At 32.4% G+C, this 24858-nt stretch overlaps 3 protein-coding genes across 4 annotated transcripts; 1 reads left to right on the top strand and 2 right to left on the bottom strand.

The window, feature by feature from the left end:
• Positions 1-220: 220 nt before the first annotated feature.
• Positions 221-4072, top strand: LOC130900349 (chromatin complexes subunit BAP18). Of its 2 annotated transcripts, none has more exons than XM_057810895.1 (6): positions 221-395; positions 455-546; positions 717-815; positions 877-976; positions 2209-2348; positions 3089-4072. In XM_057810895.1, exons 1-6 carry the CDS (start codon positions 378-380, stop codon positions 3129-3131), a joined length of 492 nt encoding a protein of 163 aa, XP_057666878.1. In that variant the 5' UTR covers positions 221-377; the 3' UTR covers positions 3132-4072. The 2 variants fall into 2 exon arrangements, with proteins under 2 accessions (XP_057666878.1, XP_057666879.1); XM_057810896.1 differs by having other exon boundaries at positions 227-395; positions 3094-3186.
• Positions 3595-8553, bottom strand: LOC130900348 (NADH dehydrogenase [ubiquinone] flavoprotein 1, mitochondrial). Its single transcript, XM_057810894.1, has 7 exons — positions 8263-8553; positions 7945-8172; positions 7543-7835; positions 7246-7476; positions 5883-6115; positions 5477-5649; positions 3595-4040 (listed from the first exon to the last, which is right to left on the bottom strand). The coding sequence occupies exons 1-7, from the start codon at positions 8309-8311 to the stop codon at positions 3811-3813; spliced, it is 1437 nt and encodes a 478-aa protein (XP_057666877.1). The 5' UTR covers positions 8312-8553; the 3' UTR covers positions 3595-3810.
• A 4227-nt stretch (positions 8554-12780) lies between these two features.
• LOC130899915 (uncharacterized) lies at positions 12781-13911 on the bottom strand. Its single transcript, XM_057810097.1, has one exon. It carries the CDS (start codon positions 13782-13784, stop codon positions 12861-12863), a length of 924 nt encoding a protein of 307 aa, XP_057666080.1. The 5' UTR covers positions 13785-13911; the 3' UTR covers positions 12781-12860.
• Positions 13912-24858: the final 10947 nt, after the last annotated feature.

Here is a 24858-nt window from a genome sequence, read left to right as displayed (position 1 = left end):
AGTTCAAAAAAAGAAAAACAAACGAAACATCCCGTCAGTTAATCGCATTTACCCACTGGTCTAACAAAAAGGAAGCTATCATATGATTACTACCTTGTTAGTTTCCGACCAACAGTGGGCTAGCTTCCGAGCAATCAGATCATGATTGAGTTTTCCGAAATGTGCTTTGAGCATTTTCTTCTCTTTTTAATAACACAAATAACCTCAATTTAATTTTGTAGTTTTATATATGCTGACAGCTGTAGAAGTTACTTAGAAAAAGGCAAATGCTTGTGATTGTTGAAGTGATATATTTACATCTCACTGTATTTTCTTATGGAATTGTTATTTTAAAATAGACTTTTTTGTCTAACCGTTATAAGTATTTAATTTAAAAAATGAGTTCAGCCAGCAAGGTAGTTGTTTTTATAACTTAATCAATTGTGGTTGTAATACAACTTTACAATTATTTTAGGTTGGAGAAATATTTACAGCTGCCGGCCAAGCATTTAACAAATTAGGTGATTTAACTATGCAGTTGCATCCTAATGCAGAATCTCCAACAGGGTAAGTTCCTTCCTCGAGTTTTTGGAATAGGTTTAAATACATGATGAACATGTAGTAAAATTGATATTAATCATAAATTATTACTTCAATGTTAAAAATCACAGTTTATAATTAATAAGCTGTTTTCTTTTTTTTTCATTGGGAATTGTTAATGTTATTATATTGTATAGAAAGTGGACTGATGAAGAAATTGAGATGTTGCGCCAAGTAGTGAAGCAATTTTCAGATGGCTTAAATCAAATTAGTGATCATATAAAAAGGCGGACAGTGTAAGTCATATATCTTAATTTCTTCTGAATCGAAGTTATAACTTTTTATTATTAATATCAGATCACAAATTAGGACTGCTTTGAAGAAGAAGGCTTTTGAGGATGCTGGATTACCAGTGAGGCAGGTGAATCAGACATTATCATCAGTTCAGTTACAACAGGTAATTATTAACTGAATGAATTTTAACTTGTTGGAATTTATTGTTGATAATATAAAAGATATGGATATATCCACAGAACTACAATAAAAAAATAGATGTACTTTTTAATAATTATACAAATATTATTTGCTATACCCATAAACATCTTCCAAAATATTGTTGGAAATAAAATTAAATTATTGCCTTAACTTTCAAATCTACAATATATATTGATTTGATTTATATTCGTTGCGTTTTTGTGATTTGGATGAAGACCTTATTCATATGGAGAAGATTAGATTTGGCCCTGATTAGCAAAGATTCCTTTCAGGGATGCCAAATCTCACGATTTCATGTTTAATAATGCAGATCATGTAGGGAATGCCGTTCCTCAATTCAAGAATCAGACTGGGAACCCATAACATATTTCCCTAAATGTGTATGTCATCTATATTTATGTGTAAACTATTAACAATTGCCAGAAGTTCAACTTTATGGCATTCCAGTGCTAATACTGAACAAGTGTTTTCACAAATAAATCTTAACAAAACTCTGCTGAAACATCTCTTAACAAAAAACCTAGTTTCAAAAGGTGGACATTGCTACAACTTCACTATGTCTACAGGTTTAATAAATAAATTGAATTCTGCAGCAATGATGGTGAGATGAAAGACTTTCAACTAACATCAGCTTATTCTAAACATCAAGAAAAAGTGGAGAATCTTAAAATAACACTCAATTTAATATATTGAAATTCATTACAAGTTTCCACATAAAACGAAAACAAGCAGTAAAAGTACTGAATAGAAACCCGAGACATATTATGCTTTTACAAAAAAAGGGAACTTACCTGAAGAAGACTGCGTTGTTACAGATCTCAACTATTTCTTCTTGTGAGTTATATTTAGTGCGGAAAAATAAGGAAAAAGTAGACAATAGAAGAAACTAATAGATACAAAATATCTGGGTAAAAATGAGTTTATGAAGCTGGTAAATTACTGTTGATGTCCACAGGAATAAAAGTTATCACATCTTTAGATGCATAGACACATGTGTACCTAATAAATATTTAGTAATATAAAAATTTAACTGTCACCGCTATTATAAAAAATCAGAATTATAAAACATTATAACAATTTAAATGTGCTTAACTTCAAAATGCAGTTATATTTTCATGAAAAACATATTTAACCATTTGAACATTTTGCAAACCTAGCTTGAATTTCCCATTACATTTCAATGTTTATTACTAGAATGTGAATGTACAACAACCAATGATAAAATCCGAAGTTACACTGAATATGTTGAATGCAGCAGAGTCTGAAGTTGATGTCGAAGGTCTCAATGAAGATGTTAAATTAGAATTTGATGGTGGAAATGAAGAAGTTTCATCGTAAGTTTATTTTTATTAGATAATAATAATCATATTTTTTTGCTTTGGAAGTTACTTTAAAATAAAGACTTCATCATAAAGAAAATATGAAAAAGTAAACTACAAAATCAATTACCAAGGTACTAGGATAGTAATAGGAAGAAATGTAAAATTAGGTAGATTTAAGGTAGCTTTTAAATTTAAGGTAATAGGAAAAAGTGTTTTTTAAAAAGCAGTTTTGGTAAATTACTAATTAAATCATGTCAGTTAAATCTAACTTTTAATCTTTTATACTAAATGTCAAAAAAATTTAATTAGTTGACTATTGGTTTGGTGAATACATAATTTGATTTTTTTTAAATATGGGTCGAAATAAATGAGTTTTTCATATTTGTACTGTTTTAATAACTGATATTTTCTTTTTTTCTGCAACTTTGATGTGTTTTATGGATCAATGAGTAAGTATCTTTATTTTTTGGTATTTTTTTCTATAGTACTGTAACATAAAGTTTTGCTCAATTCATTATCGAAACCAAGACCAAATGTGTTGATGTAATGTTAGTTCTCCTAGTTTTAATAGATTTTTTTGTCAATTTTTTCTTGATTTTTAGTCTAATGTTAATGTCATGATAGTTCTCCAATTTTCACTAGATATTTTCGTATATTTTTTCTTGATTTTGATTTTAATAAATCATTTATTTCAAATCAATTTTGACCTTACAGTATAAATCAAAATATATACAAACGTATTTTCTTTTCAGGAAAGACCCTAATGTCAAACCAGGCGTTCCAGGAGTATTTTAAGATGTTAAATATAAATTTTCTGAATTTTTAATAAAAAAATTATTTTGCTTATGTAGACATAGGAATTCATGTCCACGTTTTATACCAACCTTACTGTGTTAGCTTTTCTGTTGATAAAGATTAGTGAGACAGCAGCCTTTCATATTTATAAGTGTGTAATCATGTTTTAGATACAGGAGTAGAAAAGTATTGTTCGGAATCACAGAAGTCTTGTAAATATGCACCATGGTGTATATATATAAGTTTTACAAACAATGTATGTTATCATTTTCTGTTTTAGCTAAATTTTTTATAATTTCCATGTGTAATAAAGAATTATTTTCACTTTTTTTTGCCATTTTCCCCATAACTCATATCAGAAATCAATTTCAACAAATTCTAAAATTGTATTAAGAAGTTTCAACTTTTGAAAATTAATTTAAATTCAATCAAGGTTGAATTAGGACAGGTAAATATTCAACAGTTGATAAAACTGCATTTATATTTCAATATACCAGTGGATCGTATGTCTTCAATGTTCCTTCATATTAAAATTATTGATGTACAAATAATAACTTGTGAACCTCCACTTTACTTAACATAAAATTGACATATATACAAAGCTCTGTTGTAAATATATTTCTTCGATATTTGCAAGTTTTGAAAATCCAGGAAAAAATTGTTTTTGTATCCTATGTAATTATGAACTAACTGCAGCTCTTTTCTTATCGTGGAATTTCCTCATTCTTTCTTCTAATTCTGGTCTAAAATGTCTTATAAGACCTTGTACTGGCCAAGCAGCACCATCTGCGAGAGCACAAATCGAATGACCTTCAACTTGTTTACTAATTTCCCATAACATATCGATTTCTTCGGGTTTGGCGTTGCCATCAACGAATCTATAGATCATTTTGTTCATCCAATTTACACCTAGAATAAATAAAAAAGTTGACGTGAACAAACATTCTATTTATTTATTTATTTACACCACTCTACAGTCCTAAGGCCAATTAAAAGGTGGAAAAGACATACATAAGAGTTAACAAATTGAACAATTAATGTTGTAAATTGTAAAGTACAAATAAACAATGGTACATTTAGATGAAGTGTAAAAAATATACACACAAAAATACGAAAAAAAAGTAAGCAGTTCTAGAATTCTATGATTACTCTTCCAAATACGAATAAAGAGAAAGTTAAAGAATGGTAAAAATTTTCTGTTTCTATGGAGTTAAAACCATGGTAAGTAACTGTAAGTTTTCTATCCGTTAGGTATGACCTAAAGAAAGTTGGTAAATGTATCAGTTAAACCAATGTTGGATACCTTGATCAGAGGAATGCAATCATACAAGTAATCAAAAACTTTGGAAAAATCTTTATAGATGACATCAACCTGACCACCGCTATCCAATTGTGCTGTCTTAAACTGATTTAAGCACATTAAATTCGAGACCGTAGATCTACCAGGATAAAAACCATGCTGTTCATTACATATGGATAGTTTCACATAGTGGAGCAGATAGACTTTCACAAAGTGCAAGTAGAAAAGATGGTGCCAAAGAGATAGTAACCTAACCTAACATCAAGATTTTATTTTATATTTTATGGTCAGACAAAAGAGATCGCACAATATCTAGAGTGATTTGTCCAAAGATGAAAGAAGAGGAAACAGAAAAGATAATATTCAATTCAGAAGATCATTGGAGTGATCACCGGACCTTTTGACCCCAGACTCCAGAAATTACAAGTGATAATGTACAACTATCACAAAGAGACAATCTACTATCTGCTCTACTGGTGTTCTACCTAGAAAAAGTAAACAATTTTATTTTAGATTCGAAATGCTTAGAAAGAAGATATAAAAGGAAAAAAGATAGGAAGGTGGTTAGTTAGATAATTCAGTTTCCAAATTGTGAAAAATAAAGGGTAACACAATGGACCAATCTAGGTCGATGTTGCCCATACTAACTAATATTGCCATATTGATTATAACTAAACTAAGCTTAGAATCATCCAGTGGCATATCGCCTTTTCAGATGTCGAAAATTCATACAGAATTGCTCAGAAGTGCACACATTTTCTCTAGAATAGTGACAAAGAAAGATAGTTCCATAAATCGCCGCTGGAAGTGACACTGGCATTAAATATCTACTGAGGACTTTTGAAAATACCATCTTATATACTTTGAGATTATACAGTTTTCATCCGAAGAGGTAATATGATGAACACAGTTGAATCTACGTCATCATAATCTAAGTAAACATGAATCTAATTCATCAAGAATATCTATTCATTTATTATATAAAAATATATCTGAGTGAACAAGTTTTTAAAACAAGATTATATAATATATTAATGCTGTTTACCTTCTCTACATGGTGTGCATTGTCCACATGACTCATGTTTGTAAAACATAATAAGCCTAGCAATTGCCCTAACTATATCGGTTTGTTTATTCATGACTATAATCGCAGCTGTTCCCAAACTGGTTTGAGCAGCAACCAAACCATCAAAGTCCATCAATACATCTTCACAAACCCTAAAATAATGGAAAATAGGTTTACTCATAATTCATCAGAAGAGACATTTCTAGAAAAAACTATAAGGAAACTACAACTACTATTCTTCCACACATTTTAGGAACACAATTATACAACTAGATTATGTTATTAGAAATTAGACCCCCTAGATACTTGATGAGTATTTCATCTACACATTAACTGGTAGTCAAAGGAATCCATAGATATATTTTCTCAATATTTGATAACTTACTTTTTTGGTATTAAAGGAGTTGATGATCCGCCAGGAATAATAGCCAAAAGATTGTCCCAACCTCCGGTAACACCTCCAGCATGTAATTCGATAAGTTCTTTTAAAGGTATACTCATTTCTTCTTCTACTGTACACGGACGGTTAACATGACCAGATATATTAAATAATTTTGTGCCAGAATTACGGGTTCTACCAAAAGAAGCAAACCATGCACCACCTCTTCTACAAATTGTCTGGAATTGAAAAAATAAATGTATATGAAATTCAAGACCATTTTCCTTTACATAGTTAGGTTAAAGAGAGCAAACAACTAAAGAACAGAAGACCTGTTAAGAATAACTAAAACCGTACTATTTAATTGTGTTCTATCATTCAGTGATTTTTTTATCTTACACAAACTTAGAAATGGGAAATAAACTTATCAGAAAATTTTATTTTTTAGCTTTAAGTGATTAGCAAATCCATTACATCCTTTACCTTTACCTACATAAGCTCAAAGTTAATTTTGTTCATTTAAAAACTCTTCTGTACTGAATTAATACATTTTTAGAATAAATTCTTAAATAGTTATTGTTGCAGTTATTCTGCAATTTTCCTTTAGTAACCTGGTGAAACTATTCACCAACCAAATTTCCTTTTTCCTATATTAGAGCCATTTCATGAAACCTGCATATCCTGCATAAAAATATCCCTATACTCTCAAGAAGTTTAAAGATTGAATCTATAAGACCTTAATTGTACCAATTTTAATTAATGGCTCAGAAATCTGGACCCTAACAGAAAACTGATGAAAAGTTACTATCAACTACTATTCAATAGAATGATACTGAGAAAAAATTGTACGGCTGTCCAAGAAAATAACTTCTGGAGACATAGATAAAACTTTGAGCTTTACATAATAACAACAATCAAGATGGGCATATAGCACCAAAAAGAACTTTAATGCCATACCAAGGGGCAGTTGAGGCAGAGGGAGACCAAGGCAAAGATGGAGAGATAAAGTCTCTGAAGATGCTACAAAGATTGGTGCAGCAAACTAGATGGTCCTTAAAAGAGACTGGAAAGGAACGCATTTGAGGATAGAGAAAGTCGCTGGTGATGATGATCCCTCGCCAAATTAACCATTGAGACACTCTCTTGTAAATTCGTTTTTTTGCAAAATAGGAACAATTTTTTCTTAGTGGTTTAGGGAAGAGTCAGACTGTAAGCAGGACTGTCCTATTGAAAGTAGGGCATATAATTACATTATCTACAAGTAATCTCTTAAAATTTACAGTTAAGTTTTGAATTTATATTATACAGTTTACAAGAATCTAAAATTCAAGTAAATTAATTTCACAGTAACAAAATTGGAATTACTTACAGGTGAAACAGCGACAGTCTCCACATTTGTAACTGTTGTAGGACATCCAAACACACCAACATCTGCTGGGAATGGGGGCTTCAATCGTGGCTTTCCTTGTTTACCTTCAATAGATTCAATTAAAGCAGTTTCTTCTCCACATATGTATGCACCTGCACCTCTATGCATGAATACATCAAAATCATAACCTGAACCACAAGCATTTTTACCCAAGAATCCTGCTTGATAAGCCTGAAAATTGTTAAGATTTTTGTTATTACAACTATTGAAGAGCATATTTTATGAAGTTGCACTAACTTCTGCAATTGCTACTTGCATATTGGATGCTTCATTATAAAATTCTCCTCTAATATAAATATAGGCTGCTTTAGCTCCCATAGCTCTTCCAGCTATCAAACATCCTTCCACAAGTTTATGAGGGTCATGCCTCATGATTTCTCTATCTTTACAAGTACCTGGTTCTCCTTCATCAGCATTGACTACAAGGTACTTAGGCCTACCATCCCCTGGTTTATTCATGAATGACCATTTCATACCTGATGGAAAACCAGCTCCTCCTCGACCTCTAAGACCAGAAACTTTAACTTCATCTACAAATTTTTTTTATTATAATCAAGTATTAAATAATTATATTTCATTTCTATTCGATAGATTATTAAATTTGCAATATTGTGAAATATTGCTTGATGATTTGCATACTTATTATCCAGTCTGCTCCTTTAAGTAGAATCTCTTTGGTTTTATACCAATCACCCCTTTTCATCGACCCTTTTAGTCTCCAATCATGCCTTCCATAAAGATTAGTGAAAATTCTATCCTCATCAGCAAGGGGTCCAAATTTAGTTTTAGTTTGCGGAGGAGGAGTACCCGCTGGAGGTGCAGAGTAAAATACTATTTGGTTATTGCATATTGCTGGAATATATTGACCTAAACCAACAGAAATTACTGAATTATATAACGAAAACAGACATGTCGAGTATGAGTTTGAAATTTGTGAATATATAAGAATAAACTTACCAACTTGGGTTTTTGTTAAATTCGTGATTCGGCCTAAAGCTGCAGCCATAATATCAGACGCAATATTTTTATTATTATACCATACAATCTTTACTTTACTACAACAGTTCGCAGTCGTCACAGTTGACAGTAGGGTTCATAGATAAATTATTTTCATAATTTTGACATACAATTGACGGTTCTCAAGAGCCTTGTTTTTATAGCGGTAAATATAAAAATGTAAAAATCATATAATTGTATATTATATGACTCTTACGGTTTGGTTTTATGTGGTTGCTTGTCGTTCATTTTGTGCTAATAATAAATCTGCTAATAATTTGAAGTGTTTAGGAAACAACAACGTAAGTAAATAAGTTTTGTACAATAGTGCGATTTAAATTTCCAAGTTATAAAAATTTAAGCATTTTCAAGTCACAAGTACAGAAAACTGTATAAAAAACAACATTGTTAACCATATTAAGTACATTAAACGTTATATTCAATCAGAATTGAATTTTTTTCCACTTCCCAACGACCTTGACATTTTAAATTTTATTTACTAGACTATTTAAAAACATCATGTCACCTAAGGGTACATTTCTAATGCAATTCGCGGGTGAAGTGGTATGTCTTTTGATTTAAGATTGGTACAAAAATAAACGACGAATTTCTTCTTCAATTTGTATACAATTACAAAGCACTCTACGATAAAATCACTACATCAGATTGTTTGAAATCAAAAAGCGAAATATGACAATTCGACTAGTACGTATGTGTTATGCACAGCACGAATTGCGTTAGAAATGCTAACATTGTTTCTCGTATCCCAAGCAAATGTAGTGTGTTTACACTTCGCCTGCGAATTGCATTAAAAATGTATCTCAACTCCATCGCTTATTATGAGCAGCTGGCGACTGCATTATTGTCATAGATCACATAATTATTCTATATTTCAAAGTTCCATGTCAATCTTTCATGACATCTATTCGTTTCTCTTCCAAATACTAGAGGCTCTTTTTATAAAGAGTCACAGAACATACCATACTCATCTTAGAGGTAAATTCTGTGGGTAGAGTATTATCTGGTAAAATATTTGTATCGATTAAGAAGTGTTTATGCAGCCATAAATGGAAATTAAACAATAAACTAATAAATTAAATTACTAATTGAAATACATTGAAACGGTACTTGAAGCTCATGCAGAAAATTAACAGTAACTTGAAATTTAAATTAAACTTAAGAGTTCGTCAAATTTTAACTTCTTACTTTAATTCTTATGCGTCAGGTCAATCTGTATTGGTGGTATTATTGTATTGTATTAACCTAACCATACAGGAAATTTCTATTGGGTTACCAGTAATTCATAATTATCCTTAATTTATTGCATAAATAAAAAAAATTACCACCGAGAAATTTTAGTTTTAATTTTGGCTGCATACTTTTATATTTATTTTCTCATCTATTATTAAATTAAATATATTTACTGTTTGAATATTACGAACTAATATCACAACACAACTAAATGAAATTTTGTTTTCTTTTTCTCCCGGTCGATATTCTATAATAAAATTGAAGGAGATTCAAGGATTTTTAAAAGGTATAAAGAGGAATTTGAGATTAAAATCTAGATCATTTTTATCTTTTATGTATTTTTATTCACTGTTTATTCCACCACTTCACCAACACTCACAATTACACTGTCTGATGCGCGTTTCGATAACCAAGTTATCGTCTTCAGAGACTGCGCGTCCGACAGTGTAATTGTGAGTGTTGGAGTATTCAGTATGTCTTTGTGATATCAATATTTCTACTTATGCAACTAAATAAAATCTCTTATTATTATTTTATTTCTCTTTCAGTAGTTATTCTATTGAAAAGAAGAGTCAAGGATATTTTGGAATTACATTCTTTTTAATTTAATATAAGCACAGAAAATGTGTTTGCTTTAATTTCTCTTTATATGATATTATGAATAAATAACTAAAAACGGTTTTTGATATAGATACTGTATATTTTTAGACACTTCAATCACGCATTTAAAAAAATGTTCACGTGTTTGCATTTTCTGTCCCCAATGAATAACGATAATAGCTATTTAATCGCCGAACGTTTCATAATTCTCTTGATATACATTGTTTTCTTACAAGAAATGTTTGTTGTACTTTGAACGATTTGTACAATGTTTATTGTTGCTATAGAAATTTGAAATTCTTGTAAATTTGCTTTGTCTACTGTGGGTATTTATTATTTGTTTTAAACATATTTTTAATATAGGGACATAATAAGAAATATTATGATGAAGCAATGTTTGTTATGTAAGAGATATGTAGCAAATATGTTGATTACTTGTAAACAATGAGAAGTTGGAACACTTGTGTTAATAAATCATTTAAGTGACAAAAAATGGATAAAACAGTAGAAGGTGCTAAAAATATTTCAATGATTTATTCATATTTTAGTGTAGTAAGTGATAGTTTTGGTTAGATTTAATATATTGTACTGGAAAGTGGAGATAATACTCACCATTCACCATAAAAGTTTATTTTAGTATACAACGAATATACGGGGCACACCCAGAAATTAAGGACCATATTCATCGGCAACAAGTATAGCAAAGTTTTAGCCATTTTTCAACATAGCCACCATTAGAACTGAGACATCATATATGTAATACTCTTATATGGACAGTTGGTATAGGAAAAAACGTCCCTACGTTACGGTGCAGACAATATTCATTTTCTCTCTCGTTCGAGACACTTTATCTATATTGCGCATGCTTGAGAATGCGCAGAACCGAGCTGGAACCTCGGAGGTTAGAGAAATCGTTGCCATTCTGTTTTCCTCAGTCGGAACAGCTTCCAATTACAAAAACTGTACATATAGAAGTATTACATAATATATGTGAGACATTTGTATCCCTCTGACGCATGTGAATGGAACTAACGTCAGACAGATAAGCTCAAGCTACAAGAATTACGATATCTGAGAAAAATGGCTGCTCAACCTCGTACTCGTGAAACGACAGTTCTCCATCACGTGCTGTCATACAAATTCAACAAGGTCATCAGTGATGAGGGACGGTCACTATCACGACCTTTTGGAAACTGATAATTTACCTGACAGAGCTGACTATGAATTTCATGTTTAATGCGCTCAAGAACTTTATAGAAAAATAACGGCTTGATGGGTTCGTAAACTGTTCTGAACTGATCTGAAATCGATTCGTCGCACCAAATAAATCGATTTATTAAATCGATATGCTATTGATTATTATGTTATTGAATCGATTCAATTTATCGATATTACACCTTTGAAAATCGACATTTTTTTTGAAAACCATAAAATTATTTACAATTAGCTGAATGTTTTAGTAAGATTACGATGTTGTCGGTTATTGGTTTAATTACTCAAAAACTCGCAAGATGGCTTTGTGCTTAGTTTCCCTGTATTCTTCACTGGCAAGAACAAAAAAAAACTCGAGAGATCATCTGTTGCCTTTTTTCACCATGTCGGCAAGTGATTAATACGCTGGGATCCCAGTAGACTTGCAGGATGTTGTTTTTAAAAAGTTTAAATATTAAGCATTGGATACTATAAGCTATATTATCTTTTTCCTTAACTTTTTAATGTAACAAATACATTAAGAAAATAAATATCTTCGTCTATATTGCTCTGATACTTTGATATGGAAATAAAAATAATTGTTAATATCGAATTCCCTGAACTATAAAATTCCTGTTTTTACTGATAAGAGATCTCAGAGATTGTTTATTATGGTATTTTACTTGTTTACCATAAATTTAATTTATATTTACATGGTAAATATAATCTTAAAAAAACATCGAATTTTTAGGAATCGATCTTTTAGACCTCGATTTTTTTTAATCGATTCATCAGATTACGATTCGAAAATCGACCTTTTTTGTAAAGAATCACCATCCCTATATATACGAGGCGGAGGGGGGCTCCCGAAATCAAGGTGTCGTCTAAAGAGATGAGGAATATGAAGGAATGGGCGTTAGTCAAATCGATGGGACCGCTGTACGTTGACTTGGTGCGTACAGAACGTTCCATAAAAGCTGCATACTACTCTAACTTTCTCAAAACACCTGTGAAACCCTCTTATCGCTTGAAATGGAGAAGCATTCCAGCGTGAAGGTTGATTCTTCTCCAAGATAACGCCTGTCCTCATACCAAACGTCTCACGCTTGATACAATATCAGAACTGAGATGGAAGATCCTAGAGCATATCCCCGACAGTCCGGACTCATCACCCTGCGACTACCACATGTTTGAACTACTGAAAGAAACCCTCAAAGATCAAGAAGTAACACCAACGAGTAGCCCAAGGAATTCTTCGATACCGGCATCCAATAGCTTCCAAAGATGTGGTGAAAATGTGTAACTAGTGAGGAAAATTATCTGGAAAAACTGTAAATTCTTGTAAATATTTTATTATTTTAATAAATAAATGTGTCAGTGTTTTTGCCTCGATCATATTGGAACCACTAAAATTTTATACAAGGTTTCGTAAACATATACACAAACGTGATTTTATTTAAAAATTTTCATTATATACATGGAGTACAAGTTTTGAATTTTGTTGTTTAACTAAACGTTTAACCGGGTAATAAATTACTAGTTACCAAATCTCCTGTCAGGGCAATATAACAAAACGCGCCATCTTCAGGAACTGGCTGGTTCATCAGGAACTCATTAGCTTCAGCACCGGTAGGATCAGTTATGGGTTTATTTTCTGCTGCAGCTTTCGCTGCTTCGGCTAAAGGTGGTAGAGTTTTCCAGCTGGGCAAATCAGCGAATGGTCCTACTGATCTCAAGTCTTGTAGATAACCGAGAAAAGCCATCATGTAGTCATTTCTGATAGCTTTCATACTGGAACAGCAGTCGTTTCCATGTATTGAACATAACATTTGTAACCAAGCAGCTACTCGAGTGCGATCGCTTCCATTTCTTATCAAATAAGCGTAAGGTCGAGATATATACAAATAAAACTGAAACTCCTGATCTAATATCTTATCCAATGCATGATCATCTTTACATTCTTGAGGAGTAGCATGTACACTGCATTCCAGCATTTGAAAATCATCCGGTAGTCCCGATAACGAATCTTGCCACATGTTATCTGTCTCCCATTCGGCTTGGGTTACTTTCAATTCTTCGAGTTGGTTGCAGTTTAATAAAGCACCCTCCGGAGGAATCGAGCCAAATGGACCGATAGCCTGATCCAGAAGTAGAGAACAACACAAATAAGCTAGATATCTGTTTCTTTTTTCTTTCAATTTAGAGCTATGGTATTCTGGTCTAAATAATTTCTTCACCCACGGTATAATCAATTTTCTATCTTTTTCGTGGGTTAATGTTGGTCCTAGAACTCTCAAAGCTGCGCTATAATACAGAAATTCCGTATTCATTGGATCTTGACCGACTTTAGGAGGTGGTGCTTCTTCAACGGGCGGTGGTGCTTCCTCTGTTGGTTCTTCCTGTGGTTGTTCTTCTACTTCTGCAGCCTCTTCTTCTGCCATGTTAGTTGATTATTGTACTAAAAATTTAGGTAAATATGTGCAAAAGAATAAATTAAACAATCATTTCTAACATGTCATATTAATGTCATTAAAATTTTATTTCAAATGGCACATCATACGCGTCGACTGTTTTTAAATAACTACAAAATCTGCTACATGTACAGTGATGCCAGAGCTAGTACAATTGTACAATTTTAGTACATTTTAGTGTATTTTATACGCTAGTACATTTTTCCTTTTTTCTAATACATTTTCCCTGCGTTCGCAAATATAAAGTTATTTTATATTTTCGTTTAATAAAATAAACTAGAAATTGTACTAGATTGTAACAATATTTAGAAAACAGAGCCAAGTTGATTTATATATAGATCGTGAGATTTTTGTACTACATTGCTAATTTTATCGGTAAACTTTATATAAATTTTTCATCCTTAAAATAATAATTGACACAGTCTATAACATTTTTGGAAAAAAAAATTTAATTTAAACTTATGTTTATACATCTTTCTATAATTTTATAAAATTTGTTTGAAGTTGGTACAATCTAGTACATTTTCTAGTTCAATTTTTACATTCAGCTTTTAAATTGTGGCAGCACTGTACATGTAGTCGCGCATCAGTTATTTGTTAGAGATGGATCATTACTACAAAATGTTCCCAAATCACTGTATACGTCTATAATAATTATGGTCTAACCTTAGACTATAAGAGGCTTAATTGGGAAAATATTAAAACTTTTCCGTTTCTAGAGCTTATCTTTTTATATAAGAATAGTATATTTAATTTTAAGTAACAGAAAGCTTAACATTTTATCAAGAGTTTCAAATGCTGGAATGGCCTTCTGTTAATAGAGTTTTATACTATATTCATGTTTGAATGATGACTTTGAATATATTATTTGAATTAAAAAGTTTGCCCAAAACATTCATTTTAAGGTTAGGTCTTTCCAAGAAACTGCTTCATTGTAGACTTGTATGTTTTGTCTATATTTCATGATTACGTTTACATTATCCACAATCTCATCATAATTTATTGTAAATAGTATCTTAAAATTGAACTAACCTCACATCAACCTCACACATGACCGAATTCTTCTTCTTCTCTATTTTGGCCTCCACCTAAACAGTATTTGGCCAGCGCTGGTTTTCGCTTTGATTTATTTTAAACCAAACCTTATACTTTTTCTTTTTTAATGACTTCTGTACTTCTTGTGAGCTAGACATGTTAAAAAAAGACAATCACAACAGAGGTTAAAACTCTTCTCTCCCCTGAGCGAGAAGAGTTTTAAAATTTTTCTTCGGTTAGGAAAAATAGGACCAGGGTATTAATAAGAAGGATTCTCTTTTGACTTATTTTCATATTTAGTTTTAAGTGTATTATAATTATTATTTTTGTTTATATTTCAATTTTGTATATTTTGATAAATTTCATGTTGTAGTTTTCTCTGTTTAAAATGTGGGATAACGTAATTGGTGTAGGTATTTTTAGTTCAATTAGCTTGTTATATAAATCTTCCGTGGAATAATGTATTGTCCAGTCAGCTGTCAAAATGAAACAGTTATTCAGGAGCGCCAACCTACTAGAGAAACTTACCAAAAATCGTTTAAGAATGGAGTCCAATTTTACACGAAAATGCGTGCAAGAATAACGTTGTTCTAATACCGAAACAGAGAAAATGGATTCTCTGTGAGGAACCACGCGATTAGGAAACTTCATAGAAGTGTGTGTAGTGTAATTATGCGTTTCTACTGTCAATAGAAAAGGATAGAATATTTGTAATATTAAATGTAAAGATTAATTGGATCGAATGTAGTCATATATGTTAACTCGTATAAACTACAACTTAGATATTTCGCTTGGCAACTAATTATTTTTCGAACTGTCCTTACTCAATAATTAAAAATACGAGTTTTAGAAGGTTATTCACCTTAGAAATGTCCACTCTGAATTTAGCGAAAATCATTCGTTCAACATGTGGATTTTAATCGCAGTCACGGAACAAAATGGAATCAGTATCGCTTAAAAACCATAATTATTTGGTAATTCTATATTAGTCGATTTCATTAATGGCATCCTAAAAGTTTAAACAACCTTGGTGCGTTGACCTTATTATCTTAGCCATTGTTTCAATTTTTGCAATATCATGTGATGTTAAACGCTTTAAAATTTATTTTTAGTTAACGTTTTCAATGGAATTAATTGTTATACAATCGAAAGATTCAATATACTCATTGATTCGTTGTACGTAAAATAATATTAATTTCGACTACTAAATACGAGGGTTGACAATATTTCGGCTACGGTGATTATATGGTTAGTTTACTTTGTTTCTGATGTCATCTGTCAAAGTTTTACATTAATCTGACATATAGATTAGTTTAAAGAGTGATAATTCAACATTATACAAATCTAAGAAGTGAAAAGTTGATGTAAATTAAACATCAATTTGATATTGAATAACAAAGTAAGAAATTGAGGGAAAGTATGGTAAATATTATTCTGTAAAGTTATCATTTAAAAGTCACAGTACCGTCAAACCTTCCTCGTAAACAGCATGTTTTTATTAATAAATGGACATTTATACTACTTATTTTGTTTTTTTTTTAAATTAATTGTATTACATAGAGAACTATTTGAGAGTGGTGACCGTTGAGAACAAATTTAAATGTTTCCAATAAAAAAACTTTGCATTGATTCAAGCATCTGTGATGAAATGGTAGATTGTTGGTAGTAGTAGAAAACCTAGTACCAGCACTGGTCGATTATTGGTCTACCACCTATAATTATGGAATAGTGTCACACAAATTAATCGAGATTCAAGTGAAACGTTCAATACGATGTGTAAACTCTTGACCTGCAGAAAAATCATCGTTTCCCTACACGCATTGTTACTTGCCATGGAAAATGGATTTACCCGAACGTGGTCAGTCGTCAACATACAGTTTAGAACAGGAGGCGGCGCATGCATTTTCAAGCTACGAGAGTCGGTCGGAGACATCGGTCAACTTTTGTAATGAATTTATACGAGGGGCTAGCTATAAGATCCTAAATTGTGCGTTATGCTTTCCGTTATAAGTATATTAGGACAAATAAATGTATATGTTGAGATTTTAAGAGGTAGTTGGTTTAAATTAATTTAAAACTCTCGCTTCCAAAAACAAAGTTAGTTTATTTGAAAGAAAAATTTTAATATAAATATCTATATAAATATAGTTATAAACAAAATGCAGTGTTTGACTTGGATAGAACTGATATACTGGACATTGTTGACTTTTTGTTCTTCAGAAAGCCATTGGTTGAATTCTTAAAATAACAAATAAGTAAATCCCTCCGTTAACACTGAATTTATTCAGGAAACATGTGTCTTTCTAAATCTAATAAAAATTGTTATTTTATACTCACAATCAAAACTTGGAAAGTGTAAAATTGTGTTTGTGCTCCAGATGACTTCTCAAGTCTCCATTAAATTTAAAAAAGAGACTGCATTCCACACACATATATTTTGTTTCACTTCCATATTCAATCCATTTGGATGATTTATTATGAATGTTTCTTAAATGTTTATTTGAGTTAAACTGGGTTGAAAAAAATTTGTCACATTCAAAACACAATACCGGCATCTTAAAATCTCAAAAAAGTTTCAGATTCAGAGTAGTTTGAAAAAAGTGAAAAGTATTCAAAAAATCAAAACAAAACCGAATTTAAAGTTAGGTTATGTTATATTATAATTTATTATTTATTCACATGCGCAGATGATTAATTTTCTATAGGTTTATCACTGAAAACATGAAAATTATTATTTTGAAGTATGGATTTAGAACCGTCATTCCGTCAGCTTTCCAAATATGTAAATAACTTATGGGTTTAGTAACATAATAATCAAATTTCAGGACAAAAACCAAAAATTTTTCAAAAAATGTCGAATTTTGTCAATTTTTTTCAAGGTCAAAACATGACCTCGAAGTAATCGGAGTATTTTTCTCGTATTCCTAATTACATATCCTGAGATTTACGGTTTTTTCCTATGTGCGACGGTTTGTTAGATATTTACTGGATTTTATACGGGGAGTAAACATTATTTTTCATTTCTTAATTTGTTATGAGTGACGTACGTATTTATGAAATATTGATTGTTTTTCGTATAACTGTTTTCTGCATTTGATATTGGAAGAACTATAATTTACTATTGAAATATATTGAATGTAAATTTTGAAAAAAAAACTAGGTACAAATGATTTATTTATAAGAAACCGATTTTCTCACTACTGTAATTGTTTAAAAAAGAGTAGAGGAATTTGTCGGGCAGAACGAAATTGCGAAAAGTCATGCAACTGTGTCGGATGCATCTGTTGGAATATAGGTACGATTTTGTATAAGAATACTATGTCCAATTACAATTTTACGCTGAAAAAGATAGTACTACAAATTGTATTTCTTGGTAAAACAGTAGTTACCTTTTCTTCTTTTTAATAAAAAAATTGCTATTACTTCGCACCTATTATTTAGCCACTTGATTTATTATTTAATCACGTCAAAAACATCTAAAATTTATTAATACGGGTGTTCGATGGCAAAATTAGGATTTAAAATCTATATAATAAAAAAAAACTACAGAACATATGCATTTCTAGTTTAAATCAATATAAGGTAGACAAATGCGAGTTTTATTTTGTAAAAATTACATCGTACAAATGTTGACCGTCGCATCCGACACATTCTTGGAACCTGGCTTCGGTATTTTTTGCCACTTTCTGGATATGCGATTGACATCGCGAACTATATTTTCTTTCCGCTCAGAGATTATCGCCGGGCTTGTTTCGTACACTTTACTTGGTGCATGTGGGTAAGATCCGTGGACCTGGGTGGCCAAAAGATGTCACCGACATGGCTTAACAATTAGCTACGGAAGAAATCACGAAGAAGCTCCATGGTAGTAGCAGTACTTGGTCTGTGTCTGTAAAGTGGAGGTAGGATGTTGGAAATGAATAATCGTTAAGCAACAACGTCTAAGGAAATTGCTTTCCCTTGACGATTTTCAAAAAAATAGGGTCAAATTATTCCCCTGCTTAACAACGCACACCAAGCCGTCACTTTGGGACTGTGAAGTGACTGTTGATGTTTTAAGCGGGGGATTTGTCTTCTAGGGGACAATTTTGCTGGTTTATACTTCCATTCAAATGAAAATGGGCTTCATCACTCCAAAAGATACTGTTCGAAATCGCTCCAACAGTGTCTCACAGAAATTTTTACGTATATTTTGTATATTAGGCTTAAGCGCTTGCACAATTTGAATTTTAAATTGATGAAATTTAAGATCCTTCTTCAATATTTCGTGCACTATAGTTTTTGGAAGCCCCAAGACAGCCGCTCTTCTTGCGAAAGGACTGACGCTGATTATCGCGCAAACTTGCCGCGACGAGTTCAATGTTTTCATTCGTTCTCGACGTCCTGCCGGGTCCCGGTGGTGGGTTTTTTTCTGCTGAACTTGTTGCTCGGAACCTTCGCACCTATGATCTCAAATCTTCACTTGGGGCGTTACGTAACCGTCGAATATTGTAACGTGAACAAAATCTTGCACACGTACCATTGGCTTTGAAATACGCTTCGATTGCAAACGTCCACTGCGACGTCGCGACTAAATAACCCGCACTAGTGACTATGCCAACGCTGACCCCTTCCCGCCATTCCGCTCAATGATTACGGAGATATTCGAAATTCAAATCCTAATTCTGCCAACTGACGATAGAACAAACATAAAACTTTAAATAATAATGTATTTTTCTTATTTATGTAAACAATTTTTAATCACAAGGGGTTATCCATAAATTACGTCACACGTTAAGGGGATGGGAGTGGTGCTTAATTTCGTGACGTCTCATTTTGAAATGTGTTGTAATCTAAATGTCTCCCAAATGTGACCTGCTGTAACAAGGACAGGGGGAGAAGCAATGATTGAAATTCGTGTGACGTAATTTATGGATAACCCCCAAAATGGTGGGATAAGTTTTAATCCTAGGGCCCAGCGACAATTTTTTATTTATAACCACACCGTTGAAACTTTTTATATCAGTTTTTTCAATTTCAAAAAGAAATTGTGAAAACATAAAATGAACAAACTCTGTAGCTATATTAGAACCTGAGATATAGATCTTTGAATGTAGAAAAATTGCCAAAAACCTACAAAAATCCATAACTCCACATTGAATGTCCGCGCCTAGCTCATTTCCAACTCAACCGATTTAAGTGTTCAAAAACTCAAAAGAAAGAAGGTGTTTCAGCGAATGTTCTTAAACCAAACCGAACTCTGTGGCTATATTAGAATATTAGAACCTGAGATATAGATCTTTGAATGTAGAAAAATTGCCAAAAACCTACAAAAATCCATAACTCCACATTGAATGTCCGCGCCTAGCTCCTCTCCAACTCAACCGATTTAAGTGTTCAAAAACTCAAAAGAAAGAAGGTGTTTCAGCGAGTGTTCTTAAACTAAAACGAACTCTGTAGCTGTATTAGAACCTGGGATATAGATCTTTGAATGTAGAAAAATTGCCAAAAACCTACCAAAATCCATAACTCCACATTGAATGTCCGCGCCTAGCTCCTCTTCAACTCAACCGATTTAAGTGTTCAAAAACTCAAAAGAAAGAAGGTGTTTCAGCGAGTGTTCTTAAACCAAAACGAACTCTGTAGCTATATTAGAACCTGAGATATAGATCTTTGAATGTAGAAAAATTGCCAAAAACCTACCAAAATCCATAACTCCACATTGAATGTTCGCGCCTAGCTCTTCTCCAACTCAACCGATTTAAGTGTTCAAAAACTCAAAAGAAAGAAGGTGTTTCAGCGAGTGTTCTTAAACCAAAACGAAGTCTCTATCTTGAACAGAACCTGAGTTATTGAGGATAGAACGTGTGTATGTGAAAAACTCCCATAAGTAATGTACAGGGGGAAATCAACTTTGAGTATAACTTGAGAATGGTGAAAATTAGATGAAATCCGAAGGTTGATGGATGATCTGTGCATCAATACCTTTCACTGAAAAAAAAAATTAAGCAAATCGGTTGGGTAGAACGCCTGAACGGACTCTGAATGGAAATCATCAATTTTTTTAATATATAAGATAATAATTAAATTATTTTCTAATTAATCTTCTCATCACACTCATCTTTATAATTAGAAATGAAACTTGCACATGGAACATTTAATTAAAAAAACGTTATGAAAACTTTTAAAAGACATTATGAAACATTTTTTTAAATCACAAACAGCATATATAAAAAGTTTTAACGGTGAGGTCGTAAATTAAAAATTTATCAATGGGTCCAAGTACTATTTATATATATATACATTACACGTTATATCTTGCATACGTAATTTATTTACTTCTAATATTCCACGCTTTCAACAGTTGATCTAAAGATTCTTCGCACCGCTACCTTACTCAAGAAGCTCTCTTACAGCCGTTGTATTCATCAACCATCATCATGAGTTTCTGGTGAGAAATAATCTCTTCCTAATCTCCATATCGTAGATCACTGATTCATTCGCCTTTAAGGTCAGTTTCCCTACACTAGACAACCTCAATAATTGATAAGAAATCCACCATGTTAATTTATAACCTCAAGGGAGGAAACGCGGCAGCGTTATCTACAATGTGTCTTTACATTTTAAACAGACTCTCGGCAATGGTGGATTTACCAGCAGACTGAATAGGCCTTAGCCTAATGCGGCAGATTTCAAGGGACGTCTAATTTTGTAGAAAAATCTTTTATTTCGACTTGAAACATAGCGGGTTTTCCAATAAGTTTTCCATAGTTTTTGAGATAAATGATCGGATTTTTATTTCATTATAAAGAGGAAGGTATGCCGATAATAATGGAACACAACTCAGCCAAATTGCCGCCACGACAGCGCTTACAGGACCATATCCTTTTCATGAAATTTTCCGTAACCAAATTGCAAAGCGGCTGCCCTATGTCCTCGATAGCCTCACGAATTCCATCTTTGAGGTCTTGAATCGATGCTGGACTGTTGGCGTAGACCTTATCTTTCACGTGGCCCCAAAGGAAAAAGTCGCAAGGTGTTAAATCACAAGATCTCGGTGGCCAGTTGTGATCACCTCTTCGAGAGATAACACGGTCCGGAAATTTTTCCCGTAAAAGATCGAGATGGTTTCGTTGCTTGTGTGGCACGTAGCGCCGTCTTGTCGAAAGTAAACGTTGTCCAAATCAATACCATCCAATACCGGCCATAAAAAATCATTAATCATCTCTCGATAGCGCAATCCATTTACCGTAACTGTTGCTCCAGCCTCATTTTCGAAAAAGTAAGGTCCAATGTTACCGCCAGACCATAAACCTCACCAAACAGTCACGCATTGAGGAGGGAGAGGATTTTCAACAATAACTCTTGGGTTTTCCGATTCGACAATTTTGTTTATTGACGTAACCACCAAGGTGGAAATGGGCCTCATCATTTGGCCCATGATTTTTCGATGAAATTCCGGATCATTTTCATGCATTTTAAGGACCCAATCAGCAAAGACACGACGTTGTTGACGATCGGCCGGCTTGAGTTCTTGTGTTAATTGAACTTTATAGGCCTTAAGATCTAAGTCTTTATGCAAAATACGGTGTAATGACGTTTGTGGAATGGCTAATTCCAAAGAACGAAGAGGAATGGACAAACCTGGGTTTTCTTCAACACTTTGGGCTACAGCAGCAATATTTCCAGTTGTTCTTGAGCGACGTGCACGGGTTTTATTCTTCACATCACTAACTTGTCCCAACAGCTCAAATTTTTCCACCAATTTCTGTATTGCGGTCCGAGAAGGTGCTTCACGTCGACCCAAAAATTTTTTAGTTTTACGAACTATCTCTGCTAAACTTTCACTATTTTTATAGTGAATTTTAATAATTTCAATGCGTTGTTGAAGCGTGTATCGTTCCATTTTCATTAACGGCGTAGTTTCTACTTGTCAAATGTCAAAAAATGACAGCTTCAAAGGTGACATTTACCGAAATAGCGGGCTGTTCAAAATAACACTTATTGGAAAACCCTTTAAAAAAAATTGTTAAAAAAATTGAAATATAGAATTATATGCAGTATACTAAGAAATACTTAAACTTCTCTAAATTGTTTCAAATTGTGAACCATGGTATCGAATTTCAGAGGGCAGTAGAGACGACAAAAGATAAATAGCCTCCATGCGGAAAATCTGTAAAACCGCCACTGACTTTCGGTCACAAATTTCATAAGAAACTCATATTTTCTGATATCGAAATTATGGATTTTTTAACCCCTGTTTATGTATAAAGTATTGTTATAGTGAATAAATAATCAATCAATCAATATTCACTGGAATGAAAATTCTTTAAACAATATATTATCGGGGATATTGAGAAAAAACGAATTTTTTTAACTGAAATTTTTTAAAACCACTCTTTCCTTCCAGAAAATTCTCGAATTTCAAAGTACCAGTCGGGATCTACCACTTAAAACTTGAATAAAGACTTTATATGATTTTCCCAGCTTTCTCAATTATTCGACATCAATTTACTGGACTCTAGTTTACGCATAATAATTCCAAAGATAAAATTTTTGAAAAGCACTGTATATAGTTAGCTATAGCTAGTTATATGTAACTCTATGAACTCCACATTTATCTAAAATTTTTAAATGTAATTTTTTCATATCAAGCTAAATAGCAAGCATAACTTAACCAATTATTTTTACTCTAAATTACTAATTCGCTACCTGAATTTGAAGGTGGCACCTTTACTAAAATACACAGTATTCACTTTACCCTTATAAAAATAAATCACATTGAAATGGGACTCAAGGTGCACAAGAGGGTGGACAAAGGAAAAAAGCACCATGCGGCAAGGTGTTGCATCTCTTTTATCTAAAAAAAAGACGAAGAAAACTGAGCAGATGCAACCAATAATATACGGTACCCCGATACTTTTGATGTACTTAAATGTAAAAAAATATCTAAAAGAAAGACATCCATCTGTCGTGTCTTTTGTGTGTGAAATGAGGTGCTGTAAGTTCGATGGTTTATTTAATATAAAAGATATGTTGGAAAAATATTTTATTTTGCTAGTAAAAAGTAACCAAAAAAACACAGATTTGAAGCCGGTGTTCCAGTTTTTGTATTCCTAATTCGAAGAAGCCTATTCGTATTTCCTCAGATCGAACTTCATCGTCGCTCGTGAAGCCTTTGCAGCCTAAGGTTCCTTTAGCTTGTGGAAAAGGTGATAATTGGACGCTGTACAGTGGATTGGTTATAACAGTCCACCAAAATTGGTTCATAAGTTCTTGTATTTGACGAGCGAAGTAGTAATGCATCTAGGTTTCATCTACAGCAAAAAATCTGATTCATTTTGTTTAAACCCCTAACATGTTCATTCTATTGAACTTCAGAGGCAAACGCGGAACCCAAAGTACGGGTCTCCAGTCAATATATGTCTCTAACCTTATCCTGATGATCCTCCAGTACGGTTTGGTAAATTTTTACGATAATGTTGCTGGTTATCACAGTTTTTGCTCGATCAGACGCTCGTACTTAATCAAGCTGATATGGCCGCGTTTGAATTCAACTGCTCAAAATTTCCCAGTCGTAAATGATAATCCAGAATATCCTTTCAAAGTGTCTAATTCCTTTTTAATATGTGTAGGTGTAATGACTTTCAAAACAGGTATTTAATGAAAGCAAGATCTGCAATTTTTTCCATTTTCAGAAACTAAGCGTCCAAAATGGCTGAAATTTTAGATAGGTTTTCTTAATACATGCCTAAATTTATTATTCAACTCATACTGATACGTGCTGACGTCTTGAGGTTGAGGTGGGAAACTTTTCAGACATCCCTTGTATATGCACATGAAGTAACTTACGTATAGCTAAAGCTAAAATTGTTGGAATACGAGATAAAAAAGTTAAAGTGTATAATTATAATTCGTTCTAAAAGTGCGTCCACCATTTCGTTCAATTCAAGTTTTGGAATGAATTTATAAAATGAAAGTAGATCGATTTAATCCATGTTTTTTTATTTATATCGCATTGTTTGTAACC

This window comes from Diorhabda carinulata, chromosome 12 (assembly GCF_026250575.1).
Source record: "Diorhabda carinulata isolate Delta chromosome 12, icDioCari1.1, whole genome shotgun sequence".
In the NCBI taxonomy this organism is placed as follows: Eukaryota; Metazoa; Arthropoda; class Insecta; order Coleoptera; family Chrysomelidae; genus Diorhabda; species Diorhabda carinulata.
This window is presented reverse-complemented; position numbering and strand designations above follow the sequence as displayed.